This window comes from Mercenaria mercenaria, chromosome 6, assembly GCF_021730395.1.
Source record: "Mercenaria mercenaria strain notata chromosome 6, MADL_Memer_1, whole genome shotgun sequence".
In the NCBI taxonomy this organism is placed as follows: Eukaryota; Metazoa; Mollusca; class Bivalvia; order Venerida; family Veneridae; genus Mercenaria; species Mercenaria mercenaria.
In genome coordinates, this window is record NC_069366.1 from 11,339,512 (window position 1) to 11,356,639 (window position 17,128).

A 17,128-nucleotide genomic window follows, 5' to 3' on the forward strand; every position below is an offset into this window, starting at 1 on the left:
TGTCTGCTCTATATCTCCTAAACCCCTAAACCCCTTGAAGGATTTGGGTCAAATGATCACTTCATCAAGAAGATGTGCAGAACCCATGAGTCAGCAGTGTCGGCTCAAGGTCAAGGTCACAACTCAAAGTAAAAGGTTTTAGCCTTCTATTTTGTGTCTGCTCTGTATCTCATACACCCCTTGAAGGAATTTTATAAAACTTGGGCCAAATGATCACCTCATCAAGACGATGTGCAGAACTCATGCGTCAGACATGTTGGCTCAAGGTCAAGGTCACAACTCAAGGTCAAAGGTTTGAGCCTTCCATTTTGTGTCTGCTCTGTATCTCTTAACCCCTTGAAGGAAATTTATAAAACTTGGGTCATATGATCACCTCATCAAGACGATGTGCAGCACTCATTAGTCAGCCATGCCGCCTCAAGATCAAAGTCACAACTTAGGGTTAAAGGTTTAAACCTTCCATTTTGTGTCAGCTCTGTATCTCCTAATCCCGTTGAAGGATTTTCATGAAACTTTGGTCAAATGATCACCTTATCAAGGCGATGTGCAGAACTCATGAGTCAGCCATGTTGGTTCAAGGTCAAGGTCATGACTTAGGGTCAAAGGTTTACCCTTTCACTATCCAAAACAATGGCGGGGAATTTAGCTGTCTTTCAGACTGCCTTGTGCTCTCATGGTGATGAATTCCATCAGGAACAAGGTGTCGAGAGTGATTAATAAAAGTCAGTTGTATAACTTTTGTTCACAGTAAAAAAGTCAGTTGATCTAAAATAAATTAGTATAAATAAACCTGTTTCTATCAAGATGACTGGAAAAGCTTCTTACTGCAGTCGAGTTAATGGGAGTTTAATCCCCACTAAAGAACAAGAGTTTATTATAGTCAGACTAAATATTTCAAAAGACTATGGTCCAAAATTGTGGAAATTAATTTTATTGAAGAATTGAACTACAATCAAACATTGTTTGATCAAAATCTGATAATTCTAACACCACCCTTTGTTCGAAGTAATCATCTGGTGCCGGCAAAAACCTTATTTAGTGCATTTAGTACCGATGGCTTGAACTACCGATAACTCACTCAAATTTTTTTGGTCCTGCCGATATCTAGCAAATGAAGTTCAACTGTAATTTCTTAAGTACAGTAACTTTAGCATTGTTTAGATATATATTCAAAAGCATTTTAATTTAAGAAGTTTTTTTATGACTGTGATTTCTATGTTATGATGTGTAATATCTGTGTACTTGTCAGATATTAAAGGAACAGTGAATTTATCAGATATTAAAGGAACAGTGTACTTGTCAGATATTAAAGGAACAGTGAACTTGTCCGATCTTAAAGGAACAGTGAACTTGTCAGATCTTAAAAGAATAGTGAACTTGTCAGATATTAAAGGAACAGTGAACTTATCAGATCTTAAAGGAACAGTGTACTTGTCAGATCCTAAAGGAATAGTGAACTTGTCAGATATTAAAGGAACAGTGAACTTATCAGATCTTAAAGGAAAAGTGTACTCTTCAGATATTAAAGGAACAGTGAACTTGTCAGATCCTAAAGAAACAGTGAACTTTTCAGATATTAAAGGAACAGTGAACTTGTCAAATCCTAAAGGAATAGTGAACTTGTCAAATATTAAAAGAACAGTTTAGTTGTCAGATATTAATTTAAAAGAAAGGAACAAAAAGTCCTGTTACACATTAGATGAATCAAATATTCATAGAAATTACTTGTTAAAGTCCTTGTGACTGTGAATGTTTCCATATCTATTTTCAGTTTAAAGAGAGAAATTACACAGCTACAACGGATGAAACAGGACTCAGCAACATGAACTTGTTAGATAATCGACCCACATGGATTTGTGCCACTGATTTTTGCATTTGAGAAGAGGCCAGGGAATTTGATCCAGAATATTTTGGAGGAGAGAAATGACTATTATGTCTGTTTATGCTTCCACGATGTAAATAATTAGAATGGAGTTTGGAATTTAAAAGAATTTTCTAAAAAGATATTTACAAAATGTTCCTTGTGTTTTAAGGTATTTGCAGAATTCTTTTAAGAATTAGACTTTCTAGTGCTGGGGAAAGCTGACTAGAGGCTGCAGACAGCAAATAAACAAATACAGATGAAGACAGAAGTTTTGTAGTAATACATCTTAACTGTCAATCACACTATTTGTACTTAATCATTCTCGCATTTTTAGCTCAACTATTTGTTTCACAATTGTCACCCTTACGTTGCAGTCAGTGTTGACATCCACTTCCCAAAAAGTTCTGTGTATAAAGAGTTTTCTCAGAAACTTTTAGGTTAAAGGACTTTCAAACTTCACACATGTCTTTGGTATCATGAGATGACCTCAAAAGACAAGATATGTAGTTTCAGCTTCCTCCTTCTGAACTTTAAGTATTTGGTTAGTTTAAGTTTTACATGTTAACTTTATTCTCAAAAACTACTAGTCCAAATGCTTTCAAACTTCACATGTCTTCAGCATCATTGGATGACCTCACAGGACAACTTTCATCACTCTAGCTTATATTTTGTTAGAATTATGTCTCTGCCTAACATAGAAATTTGTGAATGTCTTGCATATAAGCAGATTCTCAGAAACAACTTGTTCCCAGCTTTCAAACTCATCACAAGGCTAATGTTTTTTGCTATGGCTGTAAAAATACAGCATTTTTATTTTCATTGAAAATGTATAGCACTGTTATTTACATAAAATAAAGGTTGAAGTAATTTAATTTTCATATTATGAGCAACATCGTCACACTAACAGGTTCACTGGCAGAGACTGCTATTTCTTCGTATGGTTAAGGTTGTATGTAAAGTTTCTTTTAGTGTAAAAATTCAAAACAACAAGGCTCGGCTCCGAACACCTACCAGCTTTTCCTTCAGTCACACTACTGTGAATTCATAAATCAACAAATATATAGGGCAGAATATAATGATAATCTTCTACGTAATAAATTTGTATTTGGTACTTTTTTGCTCAAGTGTAGTGACTATTGTAAATTTTTTGTGTTTCATATATTTCGAGATAAAAAAAAATTGTAGACAAACTGCCATCTGCCCGTCTTCCAATATCTTGTAGCATTTTAAATTGAAATGAACACATGTCTCAATCAAAAACCTGTTTTTGCATGTTTTTCACAATTAAAAGTATTTAGGCTAATCAAAACTAAATGATATTAGCCGCACCATGAGAAAACTAACATTATAGTGCATTTGCGACTAGCATGTCTGGTCAGGATCCATGCTGTTTGCTAACGGTTTGTCTAATTGCGATAGGCTTTGAAAGCGAACAGCATGGATCCTGACCAAACTGCGCGGATGCACAGGCTGGTCTGGATCCATGCTGGTCGCAAATGCACTTTATTGGTTTTCTCATGGCGTGGCTCAATTATCTCAGATTTCTGTCTGGAATGATTAAATTGTCCAAGGATGTTGAAAGTTTCAACAAAGCTATTATCAAGTTTTGATACAAGATCCTTTTCTTTTGATTAACTTTAGATTTATGACTATATGCTGTAACTTTTCACATTTTAGTTCTACATGAGTTTTATTTTCATGTTTGTGTTTTGCTGCTGGAAAACAAATAAGTGTAAGATAAAATGTTCAATGCTTTTATGACAGGTTGCTTATATATTAATTTGTAGACAGTTTTAAATAGCAGGAAACACTTAGTAAAGTCACGAGAATACATAATGACTATAATGATAATTTGTTATACCCCAACAAACGGCCCGCCCGCTTAGCTCAGTAGGGAGAGCGCTGGTCTACGGATCGCGGGGTCGCGAGTTCGATCCTCGGGCGGGGCGTATGTTCTCCGTGACAGTTTGATAAAAGACATTGTGTCTGAAATCATTCATCCTCCACCTCTGATAATTCATGTGGGGAAGTTGGCAGTTACTTGCGGAGAACAGGTTTGTACTGGTACAGAATCCAGGGACACTGGTTAGGTTAACTGCCCGCCGTTACATGACTGAAATACTGTTGAAAAACGGCATTAAACCCAAAAAACAAACAAACCAACAAACGAAGTTTGTGGAGGTATATAGGAGTGAGACATATTAATGCAAACCCAGCCAAATTATACAGTATATAGGAGTGAGCTTTTCGGTCTGTCAGTGTGTTGGTTTTCATGGTTTCTGGACTCATGAAAGGCTTGACTGATTTATAATATATAAATTTTGTTACACATTTGTAACATCATAAAATACAGGTCAAGCTCACCTTGCCTACAAACCACCATATTTGACATAGTTATGGCCCCTTTCCAACTTACAGTTTGCCCAACTCATTGTTTCCAGACAATAACTTCTGATTGGCATGACTTTTGAGTAATTTTTGGTACACAGGTGTAACATCATAAAATACAGGTCAAGTTCGATTTTGGCTACAAACCACCATTTTTGTTGGCAGATTGAAATAATTTTTGATATACAGGACTGGTGTAACTGAAATCCTCTAATTATAACTCTAGGCTCTTTCACAAATACTCTTTTCAGTTGTTTTACATTCAAGTTTGCCAACAGTCACAGTTTGTTGCTGAGACAGTTGAAAATTTTATATACAATCTGTGCGAATTAACAATTACACAGAAAAGTGTATTGACATTTTAGAGTCAATTTTAAAGTTTAAAGCCTATTAAGTCTAAATCTTTGACTTCAAAATGCTGAATTTTCATTTTTATAGATTGTTATGAAACTGTGAGAATGTTCATTCTGCAAGTACAAACACCTCAACAAGTCTCAACCAGCCCGCTTAACTCAGTAGGGAGAGCGTTGGTCTACAGATCACGTGGTCGCGAGTTTGATCCCCAGGCTGGGCGTATGTTCTCCGTGTCCAGGAACACTGGCTAGTTTAACTGCCCTCCATTACATGACTGAAATACTGTTGAAAAATGGCCTTAAACCCAAAATAAACAAACAAATCAGCAAGTCTCAAGGGCATACATTTACGGTATGTTGGCAGGTATGTCTAAAGGGTTTAAATGAAATTATTCGGTATGTTGTCAGGTACGTCTAAAGGGCTTACATATACGGTATGTTAGAAAGTATGTCTAAAGGACTTGCAAATATGGAAAAAATGAATGGTACATCTAGAGGACTAACAAACAGGAAAAATTGACATGTACGTCTAAAGGGCTTACAAATACAGAAGTTGACATGTGCGTCTTTAGAGCTTACCAATGCATATGATGACCATAATAACACATAGCATTATCACAAATCTAAATCTGTTTATTGCTATTATAATGTTGAAAAATATATGTTTAAATAAGCATTTTATATTCATGTATAATAATAATAATAATGATTTTAACATCTGTATTTATAGAAGGTAGCACATGCAGATAATGGATCATTACAGAGTACAAATGATACATTTTGATTTTAAATGTGGCCTTTGAAAAAGCACTTCAACCAAATACAGTTTACACTATCACCTAACGTAATTAATATCACATTCATCCTTATTAATATCACATTCATTCTTAGATAAACACCCCTTAAAATATATATTGCCTTTAAGTATCCATTTATACAATTTACATTTACTAAGCAATCAATTAGTTATAATTATCAGTTAAAATGGCATAGTTATAATTCAGCTGATATAAACAAAGAGATTCATTAGGCAGTCAACTGTAAGATATACTTTTTATCTATTTAAAAGATGTTAGAGAACATGTTGAGCGAATTTCATTTGGTATTGAATTCCAAACATTTGCACCTTTGTAAGAAAAAGTTTTTTAACATAATTTGTACCATGTTCAGGTATGACTATGTCATTATGAGCAGCAGATCTTAGATTGTATGTTTCATTGCTGGGAAAGGTTAAAAGTTGCAAGCTTTGTAAATAAGACAGCTTGTGTAGAAGTTGCATCTTTCATTAAATGACATCCACCCAAGCAGGGGCGTAGCGTGATCCATTTAGATGTTACTCAAGGGGAGAGTGTGGGAGGAGGAATCCCCTCCTCCGGCGGGGTCCGGGGAGTCTCCCCGTGGAAATTTTAGAGCAAATTTTTGGTGACTTTTCTTACCAAAACTATGCTCCTTTAGTTTAGAACAAAATATTCACGAACGGCTCGGAATGTAAAGAAAGTTCTATATAAGTTGATAAACGTTACAGATCGGGGTCGGGGAGAGGAGTGGGGCTGACCGTGATTTTGGAAAGACTTGGACTAGGCAGGACGAAATTTATTTTTCACAAATTAACAACACGAGTTATTTTTCCAAACTTATTTGTTGTATACAAAATTTGCATTAACTATACATTTTATATGGAAAGACAAATGCGTTAATTGTCATAAAAACAACATTAGAGTAATAATATGAATGACGACCCTTTCCGCGAGATTGAACGCGTAATCTGACGTCTGACCAAAAACATGAACAGAATGGTCACGTTCCAAAAATTATTTCAAAATTGGACGCCAAAACTTTGAAAAAGAACATTTAATTATAGCTTTAACTAATTTTTCTGGTGTCAAAAATTACAGAACACGACTGTATGAATTTTCACTGGAGTTAAAATATTTCAAACAAAACCAGGAACTGTATTTTTTATCGGAAGGCGAATTATAGTTTAACGTGGGCGGGCCTTTTTGACTGTTCTGTTATAGGATGACGGAAAGATCAATATCTTGACATTTATTTTGATTTTCTGATACTCCTAGAAAGCAAATCAGGTATTTTTGTAGCAAGCTATCGTAAAATGTAAATATAAGAATTGAATGCTATTTTTTTTGTGCGTTCATATGGGTATGAACCACACTGGAAGGCCAAGAATCGCTTGCGCGATTCATGAATTTGCAGGAAGTCCCAATGTGCTTTATACCCGTAAAAACGCACATAAAATAGCATTCAATTCTTAAATAAAGTACACATGTGTTCATACGTGTTACAACAGAATGTATGCAAATTACCTTGCAGTAAATACTCTAATATGCCTATGAACTGATCAGACTGCTGATGACAAACTTTGACTTATGCACAATTTCAAAACAGACAAAATGATGAAGCTATTTCAACAGATTCTTATTTCATTCTTCAGCTAAATTTACGCTAAATTCTCTTTTAAATATTGCAGTTATAGGAAAATGTTGTAAGCATTATATTGATTTCTAGACCAAGTTATTGTTTGCCATCTGTTGCATGTTTTTGATATCACAATTGTCTTCCTTTCAAAATTTACAATTTGCGTGAAATGTATCACTACATTATTGGAAACCATCAAGTAAATAATGATTCAGAGACAAAAGCCTTGTGACAGGTGTTTAGGCTGAAATATAAAATCTATATCACGAAACAATAATAAAGGAATTGTCCAGACGATATTAGTAATTAAATATTTGCTGGTTCTGAGTATTTATTACACAGATAGATAGATAGATAGATAGATAGATAGTTTATTCAAACAAAAGGCAATATGCACATATGTATATCCTAGGTTTCTCAATTACTTTCTGATACTTATAACATGTGTAAATGTTTAGTTCTGCTCAACTTGGGGCTAGAGGGCTTGCACTTCCACTACCGTCAATCAAACCGAACCTGCAACATTTTCGTTTATGTCGTGTTGGGCGACCTACTATACTTATTTCGTGCGTTAAATAATTTTGATTGATGTATTTTTTCTGCAATAAATTTTGGGAGATGAGTGTAAGGGCATAAGAAGAAGGCGGCTCGGGAATTGAAATTTGGTTTCTTTATATTACCCCCTCCCTCGACGGAGTGATGTAGGGTTGAGTAGGTGCTTTGCAGTATAATGACCCGGAAACATATAGTCATAACGGTATGTTTTCCAAGTAGAAATTAATGAATTGATAGTTTATATGACTGAAATTGAGTGTTATACTATGGCAATGAGGATAACAAAGTCTAAATGTTAATTTTTGAATCTGTTCTTTTTGCTCTCTTTGATTATGGGATAGATAATTTATTTTTGTTTAGGAAATAATGCTTGGGAATTGATAGTTGTTACAGACACGGTTGCTTATCCTTCCAAATTTTACTAGTGATGGACAATTGCCATTAGGAAGTTCGTTCTTATGGTCAATACCAGCTACAGTATATATGCATCTGAAATCATATATATATTTAGAATTTTCAATGTATTTAGATTTAAATATGTATTTACAATAACAAGTGCAAGTGGAGCAAGAAAAAACAACAAAATTTATAAATTTTGATCGAAATTTTGATAAAAGAGCAACAGCAATCTGCCGTCACAAAAATTATTAGTCAAGGACCAAGACAACAACATACTCATATGCTATGACATTGTCCCTACCCCCATACCCACTCCTTATCAGTTTTATATTGCTTCTACGGAGTTTTTAGCCTTTTTTAAATGTTACTCAGTCGAGTAACTGAGTATGCCACACTACGCGCATGCACCCAAGTTCTTTTAGCATATCTTTTGTTCTTGATTAAAACATTATATTCAAACTTATTCTTGCAGCTCTACCTTGAATTTTCATTATTTTCTTTAAAGAGCTCTTATTTCCTTGACACCATACAGTACAACAATAATCAAATATTGACGTTATATATGCATTAAAGAATAACTTTTTCATTTCATCTGTCAAATAGTACGATATATGTCTCAACAATGCTATTTTTGAGTAAAGTTTAGTGCAAACTGTTTCAATTTGAACATTCCACGACAATGTGTTGTCTATATAAACACCTGATAATTTTTGCACCTTGACATTTTCTATTACTTGCTTGCAAATACTTAAAAATAGTTCTTTACAATTGTAACTAATATAACATAGAATTCGATCCTGTACCCAAAAGCAGATTATACTGTCCATGCAAATAAAAACATAAATAATAAAACTTGATAACAGTCCTAACCTCGTCATCCCACATAAGGCTGACCGTAAATGATATAAATGCACAAATAAATCCGTATATTATGGTATATGTTGAACCAGTTCGATATAAATGTTAATGTTTAAGGTAGTGGATCCAAAATGTCACTCGGCAAATTCCGTGTGATCACGTATGCTCGTATGCAAATATAGCTCAACGCGCGCATGACTCTCCGTAAAATACGGAAAATACCGATTTCGCATACGGATATTACGTAACTTGTCGAGTGTCATTATGGGGGCCAACTTTCTTAAGACTTAATTCAAATGAATGCCTTCATGCTGTCATCAAATGCTTCAAACATTGGGACCTTTGGTTTTGGTGCCACGGTTCCGGTCCAGTTGGAAGCATGGCATTGATCCTTGTAAGTGAGAATATTTTCTTCCTTATGCCCTATCCAGTCATGCATGAGTTTTCCGGATTTCACAGCTCCAGCCGGATAACCTGTGTCTTTGATCAAATCCGCAACAAAATCTGTCTGGAAATCAATGCCCTCGTGACAGTCCTTCAGTTTAGAGCATCGTTGTACCCATTGTCGTACATCGTCCTCCATCTCTTTCCTGGACTTTGGTCCCCCTTTGATCTTACCATTAATGTACCTATGTGTTTTGTTTGAAAGACAAAAAAAAAGACATGTAAGTAAACAATTATCACAAAAATGTAATAAAATCTAAATGACAAGAAGCTAACTACTACACAACATGAAACGTGAATATTCTTCCACAATTTTATATATGAGCCGCACCATGAGAAAACCAACATAGTTCTTGTGCGACCAGCATGGATCCAGACCAGCCTGCGCATCTGCACAGTTTGGTCAGGATCCATACTGTTCGCTAACGGTTTCTCTAATTGCATAGGGTTTGAAAGCGAACAGTACATATGGATCCTGGCCAGACTGCGCGGATGCGCAGACTGGTCTGGATCCATGCTAGTCGCAAATGCCTTACGTTGGTTTTCTCATGGTGCGGCTCAATTATATATAACACTTTGAAACATTTTAAATTGCATATACATCTTTAAGTTATTAAAATATCAAATAATTTCAATCATTTTAGAAACTGTGGCGTCATTGTTGTTAATAACTTTCATAATACTAATATAAAATTGTTAACACATTTAGACCATTATGTTGCTAATGACATACACACCATATCTATATACATGTACAAGTAAAATGCACATTTTAGACCTAAGGTGTGTGTTGGATTACTTCCGCCCTTATTAAGATCACCCCTCAGTTAAGACTTTTTGAAAGAACCGTTGGTGGTCTTATTAGCGGGGTTCTACTGTACAAATATTTCTACAAAATTGAATAACACTCTATCATATATGTCTTTTATGACTCAACCAAACTTTAAAAAGTCACATTAAAACATAATAGCTTAAAGTTTACAAACATGCGAATTTTGTCATTAGGCCGGCAAGTCACATGCTCTTTACCTTTTATCTTGGAAACAGACTTAACAGAGTTGTTTTAACCATATACTTGATGTGTCAGTGACATCTGCATCCCTATAAATGATATTTTCTCATTGCGTAAAAACAAAGCATTCATCTGTATTTTGATTCTGCCTTTGCGACCTATGTAGATCATGAACAGTCTGCACATCATTGCAGTCTGATCATGATCTGCACTGTTCGCCATTCAGTCAGTTTCTTTAGGTAAGCACCCATTTTAACAGTTAATGGTACAGTCCAAATTGAAATACTCGCTACAGAATATAGCAGGGTAATGGTTAAATACTGTCAAAACAGCGAGAGCGCGTTAGAAGTTTTGACTGAAATTTAGTGCAAGTACCATTTAATGTTCAATAAAAACATTTCTGCGTCTATTTCAAAGAATTTTACGACATGAATGTTGGTAAACGACACAGTGCGTTGCAATATGGAAAATAAACTTACAGACAAACCCACAAAGCCGTTGCATCAAACATGGTAAAACTGTAGTACTGGTTTTGAACACCAACGTAAAACAGCTTGTTGTCCCCGCCCCCTAACCAAAGGGAGCCTTTGTACAGGTTATCTGGGTACAGAGACAGACTCGATGATAAACGCAGTTTGTCTTCCATAAACGGGAAAGCGTAAAGGTATCCGGTGCAATAAATCACAGAGTCCACCTCTGCCGATGACCCATCTTTGAAAAATGCACGGTTTCTCTCAAATTTTTGTACGAAAGGGCGTTCTTCTATACCTTTCGGCCATTTGAATCCCATGGGCTTGTTCCTCCATGTGCATATGATATCGCTTGCGCCATATTTCTTACATTGAATGGCGATATCTTCCGCGGAATAGCTTGCTCCTATGACGAGTAAGCGCTGACCTTTGAACTCTGCGGCGTTCCTGTAATTATGGGAATGCAAAACGCGGCCCTCGAAGGTTTCTATGCCACTGATGTAAGGTACGTTTGGGCAATTGAAAATGCCAACTGCAACAACAACGTGCGTGAATGTCCGACTCGTGGTCTTGTTTTCCGCCAGATCGTAGGTTTCTACCGTGAAGCCAGATTTTTCATCATAACTGACATGGCGTACAACGGTGTTGAATTTAATATATCTGCTCAAGTCTGCTTTACCTTTTTGTTGCCATCGCCCTTAAATAAACACACAAGCAAGTTTAAATATAAAGCTCAGCATTTTAGATAATGAATTTGATTGTTAATGAAGAGTCAGCATTAAACACATATTAAATGGTTTGCTGATCAATGGTCAAACTATCTGCCTCGTTCTCTGGACACCGGCAATAGTTCGACAATGACCAGCAAGTCAAGTTTCTTTTTTTAGCTCATCTGATTTTTGAAAAAAATGATGAGTTACTGTCATACTTGAGCGTTGTCGCGTCGCGTCGGCGTCTGCGCGGCGTGCCTGGTTAGTTTTATGTTAGGTCAGTTTTCCCTAAACTATCAAAGCTATTGCTTGAAACTGAATACTGTTCACCATATAAGCTGACCCTGTATAGCAAGAAACATAACTCATCTGCTTTTGCAAGATATGGCCCCTTTGTACTTAGAAAATATCAGATTTCTTGGTTAAGTTTTAGTTTAGGTCAACTTTCTCCTAAACTATCAAGCTATTGCTTTGAAACTGGAATACTTGTTTCCAACATAAGCAGACCCTGTACATCAAGAAACATAACTCATCTTGCTTTTTGCAAGAATTATTGGCCCCTTTGGACTTAGAAAATCAGTTTTCTTGGTTAAGTTTTATGTTTAGGTCAGCTTTTTATCCTAAACTATCAAAGCTATTGCTTTAAAACTTGCAACACTTGTTCACCATCATAAGCTGACCCTGTACAGCAAGAAACATAACTCCATCCTGCTTTTTGCAAGATTTATGGCCCCTTTTGGACTTAGAAAATATCAGATTTCTTGGTTAAGTTTTATGTTTAGGTGAACTTTTTCTCTTAAACTATCAAAGCTATTGCTTTGAAACTTGCAACACTTGTTCACCATCATAAGCTGACCCTGTACAGCAAGCAACATAACTCCATCCTGCTTTTTGCAATAATTATTGCCCCTTTTGGACTTAGAAAATCATTTTCTTGGTTGAGTATTATGTTTAAGTATACTTTTCTCATAAACTATCAAAGCTATTGCTTTAAAACTTGCAACAGTTTTTCATCATCATAAGTGGACACTGTACATCAAGAAACATAACTCTATCCTGCTTTTTGCAAGAATGATGGCCCTTTTTAGACTTAGAAAATCATGGGTAGGACAATATTTCTATTATACAAAAAAAATCAGATGAGCGTCAGCACCCGCAAGGCGGTGCTCTTGTTTCTTTATGTTTTGACTTAAGTTTTGAACTAATGACCAGTCAATATTACAAACAATGGGCCGGCGACTGAAATGAGCAGTCGTGTCATGTAATCAGTTATATTATTTCGATTTTATCTGTAGAATACTTTTAATATATCCCGACAAAGCTCTGGAGGCTTTATTGGGATCACTTTGACCCGTCCGTTCGTCCCAAAACATTTAAGACATCACTGGAGAAAATTTAGTAAAATTTGACACAATGATACACTGCAATATGAGGAGTTAATATGCACAGGAACAATAACTACATGTATATCTTGAAAATCTTTAGAATTATATATATGCGCGAAGTAAGCAGCCTAGATATAAGCCGCGCCATGAGAAAACCAACATAGTGGCTTTGCGTCACCAGCATGGATCCAGATCAGCCTGCGTACCCGCGCAGTCTGGTCAGGATCCATGCTGTTCGCTAACAGTTTCTTTAATTACAATAGGCTTTGAAAGCGATTAGCATGGATCCTGACCAGACTGCGCGGATGCGCAGGCTGGTCTGGATCCATGCTGATCGCAAAGCCACCATGTTGGTTTTCCCATGGCGCGGCTCATATAGCCTTCAAGTTGCACAGTAAAGTTTCGTCTTAAGTATGTTTACTGCGAAACTGATCCATTCATATGATATTATTGTAACTGAACTGAAAAGTGAACTAATATTTTACTGATTACACCGTACGTCTGCCGCCAGTCTGTCAATTAATAAATTTCCATATTAGTACAATAAGGTCATTATAAAAGTAGGATGATCTGGGCTGTTTAAATATTCAAGGGTGAACTGAGACTACGGTTAATCTGGCTTGGTAAAATGACGAATAACATTTCATTTCAGGATTGTGTTAAGCCAGATATGACTATATGTCTATACATTCCTCTGAAACACAGGGTTATCTATGTGTACGATGTCATCATTAAATTCTTACCTTCAAGATAGTCTCGCATAACTGGCCTTGGGGGAAATGAAGGAATTGGTTTTCCGAAATGCTTCTCGAATGTGTAATCGGGGTATTCATGGAACTCTTTTGCACCATTTGTGAATAGGTTTTTGTACATGCCGCTATGACACAGTTCTCCATACTTGTCGTTACCTACAGAAAGAATATATACAAAGAAGAGGATACTACAATGTACAAGGACTGGTCAGCCAGGTGTCAGAATACGGTGACTGGTTAAGGTATCATGTCACTTGTCTATTGCCTGCTTTTCCAGTGAGGCGCAGCACTATAATGTTTGGCTTTGCGCTCACTGCATCCTTAATATAGTTGAGAAATTGTTAGAAAAGACACTCACAATTCATATTTCACACAACACTGAATTGTATGGAAGGCCAGTGTGTCATGCTTATTGCCGAATTCCTTTTACTTGTTAGTAATGACAGTTACTTGTAAAATTCTAAATACAAAATGTTATTTGCCATATTTGTAATACCATATGTTTTTTAACTTCTATTTGAGAGAACAAATTGGTCCTAAGTCAAACGTTCTGACTAAGATTGTTTAAGTCCGGAACAGTCTAAATGCAAACCTATTCCATCCTAACGTTGGTCCTAGGACTTATGACTAACAAACAACTCTCTAAGAAATGCAGACCAGAACATTAAAAGTATCTCACACAAAAAATTGAAATTATGTGTGTCTGACAGAATATTATATATATACAGTGCAACCTCTCCAGAGCGGCCCTCTCTAGCAAAAACCTGCCCCCAACAGCATCATCAAAATTTCCCGTAGTTGAAATTTACTATCAATTTAACCTCTATAGAGCAACAACCTCTCAACAGAGGCCAATTTCTGCATCTCCTAAAGGGTGTTGCTCTACAGAGGTTGCACTGTACTTCAAAAATTATCTACACGTTAGAAGAACATCTGTGAACAGCCTGTTTTGCGTAATGATGTTTTCTTAGGAAAGTGCAACATATTTTTAATTGAGCCGTGCCATGGGAAAACCAACATAGTGGGTGTGCGACCAGCATGGATCCAGACCAGCCTGCGCATCCGCGCAGTCTGGTCAGGCTCCATGCTGTTCGCTTTTAAAGCCTATTGGAATTGGAGAAACTGTTAGCGAACAGCATGGATCCTGACCAGACTGCGCGGATGCGCAGGCTGGTCTGGATCCATGCTGGTCGCACACCCACTATGTTGGTTTTCCCATGGCACGGCTCAATTGTATCATTCTACAGCTGTTAATTAACCATGATGGATCGATAGATTAGGTAACAGAATTTCTCAAAGTCGTTTTGTTTTCTTACAATATGTGCATATTCTGTAAGGTAATGTGCTTGTAAGCTACCTGTTCTCCAGCTGTAGTTCCACAATCCGCCCCACTGGCGTTGCTTTTCGTAGCACACAAGTTCTACGTCGTTTGTGTCCTCCATGTTGGCGAAATGGTATAGGGTAGACATGCCACTTGGACCCGCACCAATTACACAAATGCTCTTCTTAGTTGCAGTAGACATAGCTATGTAACATAAACATAAATGATAAGAAATAAAAACTTTCTATTACATTTTATCGTGATGATGCTACATTTTTAGGACACGTCTATTCATCAACGTTTAAAGGCATAGACCTCCAAATTAAAAATTAATCTTTCTTTCAAATTGAAGTTCGGTCATATTATGAACATTAGAATATGAGTTTTTGTTTCTAAAATATTTTAAAAATTCCAAATCAAGAAAAAAGATGACCACATTGGGAATCGAACTCCAGACCACAGCGACAATAGACACTTTCCCGTCGTCGTAACCAATAGAGCTATAGCGGAATTAATAAATCATAATTTCGAAATATAGATATTCATAATCAAGATAGTTTAACTGGGGTAAAGCGTTACAAACGCTTTTCGATCTTCATCGTAAAAAAAGTAGTAAAAACAACAAATTCTCATGTGTTTCCGGGACAGATAGTTTGTCAGTAATTAAGTTTTAAAGCCTTCTTAAGAAATGTAGCATTTATTTCCAGACATCTAAAAAAAAATTTCTTGTTGAACGATCTGGAGGCCAGTCCCTTTAAACTTTAAAACATTCGATTTTTTATTTTCTCTATCAATGTCAAATAAACACAGAGTAATCATTACATAGGAATCAGTGGTGCAGTGGTTAGCTGGTTGGACAACGCCAGCGGCCCGGGTTCGATTCCCGGTCGCGGCTGATATCCCGACTAGTGTTCAGTGCTGGGTGATTTACTTAAATTGGTACTGTTTCCTGCAGTATCAGATTAGACCGGATGTTGGGGAGGTAAATATGACGCCTATGACGCCTGCCGCGGCCTCGGCTGGAAATGTTTTCCGTCCGTTCCAAGTGGGGACTTTCGTCGACTACCCACGTAAACAAGATACTTTACGTTTACTTTTACCTTTTATGACCCTTTTATTACAATTATTAATATTTGGGCCGCGCCATGAGAAAACCAACATTGTGCATTTGCGACCAGCATAGATGCAGACCAGTCTGGTCTGTATCCATGTTGTCCGCTAACGGTTTCTCTAATTGCAATAGGCTTTGAAAGCGAACAGCATGGATCCTGACCAGACTGTGCAGATAAAGTTATTGTCCGAAAACTGTTTAGATGTTCCGGCCCAGTGTGACCTTGACCTTTGACCTCTGACCTCAAAATTATTAGAGGTCATCTGCTGGTCATGACCAACCTCCCTATAAATTTCCATGATCCTAGGCCAAAGTGTTCTCAAGTTATCATCCAGCAATCGTTTAACTGTTTCGTGTCATTGTGACCTTGACATATGACCTACTAACCTCAAAGTCAAACTTGACCAGTATTTTATCATGTTACCTTCTGTACAAAAATTTATGATCCTAGGCCCAAGCGTTCTCAAGTTATCACCCGGAAACCGTTTAACTGTTACGGGTCAGTGTGACCTTGACCTTTGACCTGCTGACCTAAAAGTCGAACTTGACCTGTATTTCATGATGCTATATCTGTGTACCGAAACTTATGATCCTAGGCTAAAGCGCTCTCAGGATATCATCCGGAAACCATTTAACTGTTTTGTGTCATTGTGACCTTGACCTTTGACCTACTAATCTCAAAGTCGAACTTGACCTGTATTTTATCATGTTACACCTGTGTACAAAAAGTTATAACCCTAGGCCCAAGCGTTCTCAAGTAATCATCCGGAAACCGTATAACTTTTACCTTTGACCTACTGACCTCCAAGCAAGTCAAATCTGACCTGTATTTTCTGATGTTGTACCTGTAAACCAAAAATTATTTAAATCGGTCAAGCCTTTCATGAGTTATTGTCCGAAAACCATGAAAACCAACGGACCGACCGGCCGGCCGACAAGCTCACTCCTATATAAACCCCCCCCCCCCCCCCCACCAACACCCCGCTCAAACTTCGTTTTGTGGGGGTATAATAATCTTTTTATTACATACACACACTACACTTATAATTGATATATAAATAATATAAATAATA

The 17,128-nt window shown here is 36.7% G+C and overlaps 2 protein-coding genes across 6 annotated transcripts in view; one reads left to right on the top strand and one right to left on the bottom strand.

The window, feature by feature from the left end:
• LOC123549662 (uncharacterized) overlaps window positions 1–2,855 on the top strand; it is a 28,725-nt gene extending 25,870 nt beyond the window's left edge. For all 5 annotated transcript variants that reach the window (XM_053545106.1, XM_053545104.1, XM_053545105.1 and 2 more), the window contains one exon: window positions 1,772–2,855. In XM_053545106.1, the coding sequence (XP_053401081.1) occupies window positions 1,772–1,826 (55 nt within the window). In that variant the 3' untranslated portion in view covers window positions 1,827–2,855. The remainder of the gene's footprint in view (window positions 1–1,771) is intronic.
• A 2,362-nt stretch (window positions 2,856–5,217) lies between these two features.
• LOC123549661 (flavin-containing monooxygenase 5-like) overlaps window positions 5,218–17,128 on the bottom strand; it is a 66,013-nt gene continuing 54,102 nt past the window's right edge. The window contains exons 2-5 of the mRNA XM_045337924.2: window positions 14,981–15,148; window positions 13,615–13,779; window positions 10,786–11,473; window positions 5,218–9,479 (exon numbers count right to left, since the gene is read on the bottom strand). Of these exons, the coding sequence (XP_045193859.1) occupies window positions 9,143–9,479; window positions 10,786–11,473; window positions 13,615–13,779; window positions 14,981–15,146 (1,356 nt within the window). The 5' untranslated portion in view covers window positions 15,147–15,148 and the 3' untranslated portion in view covers window positions 5,218–9,142. The remainder of the gene's footprint in view (window positions 9,480–10,785; window positions 11,474–13,614; window positions 13,780–14,980; window positions 15,149–17,128) is intronic.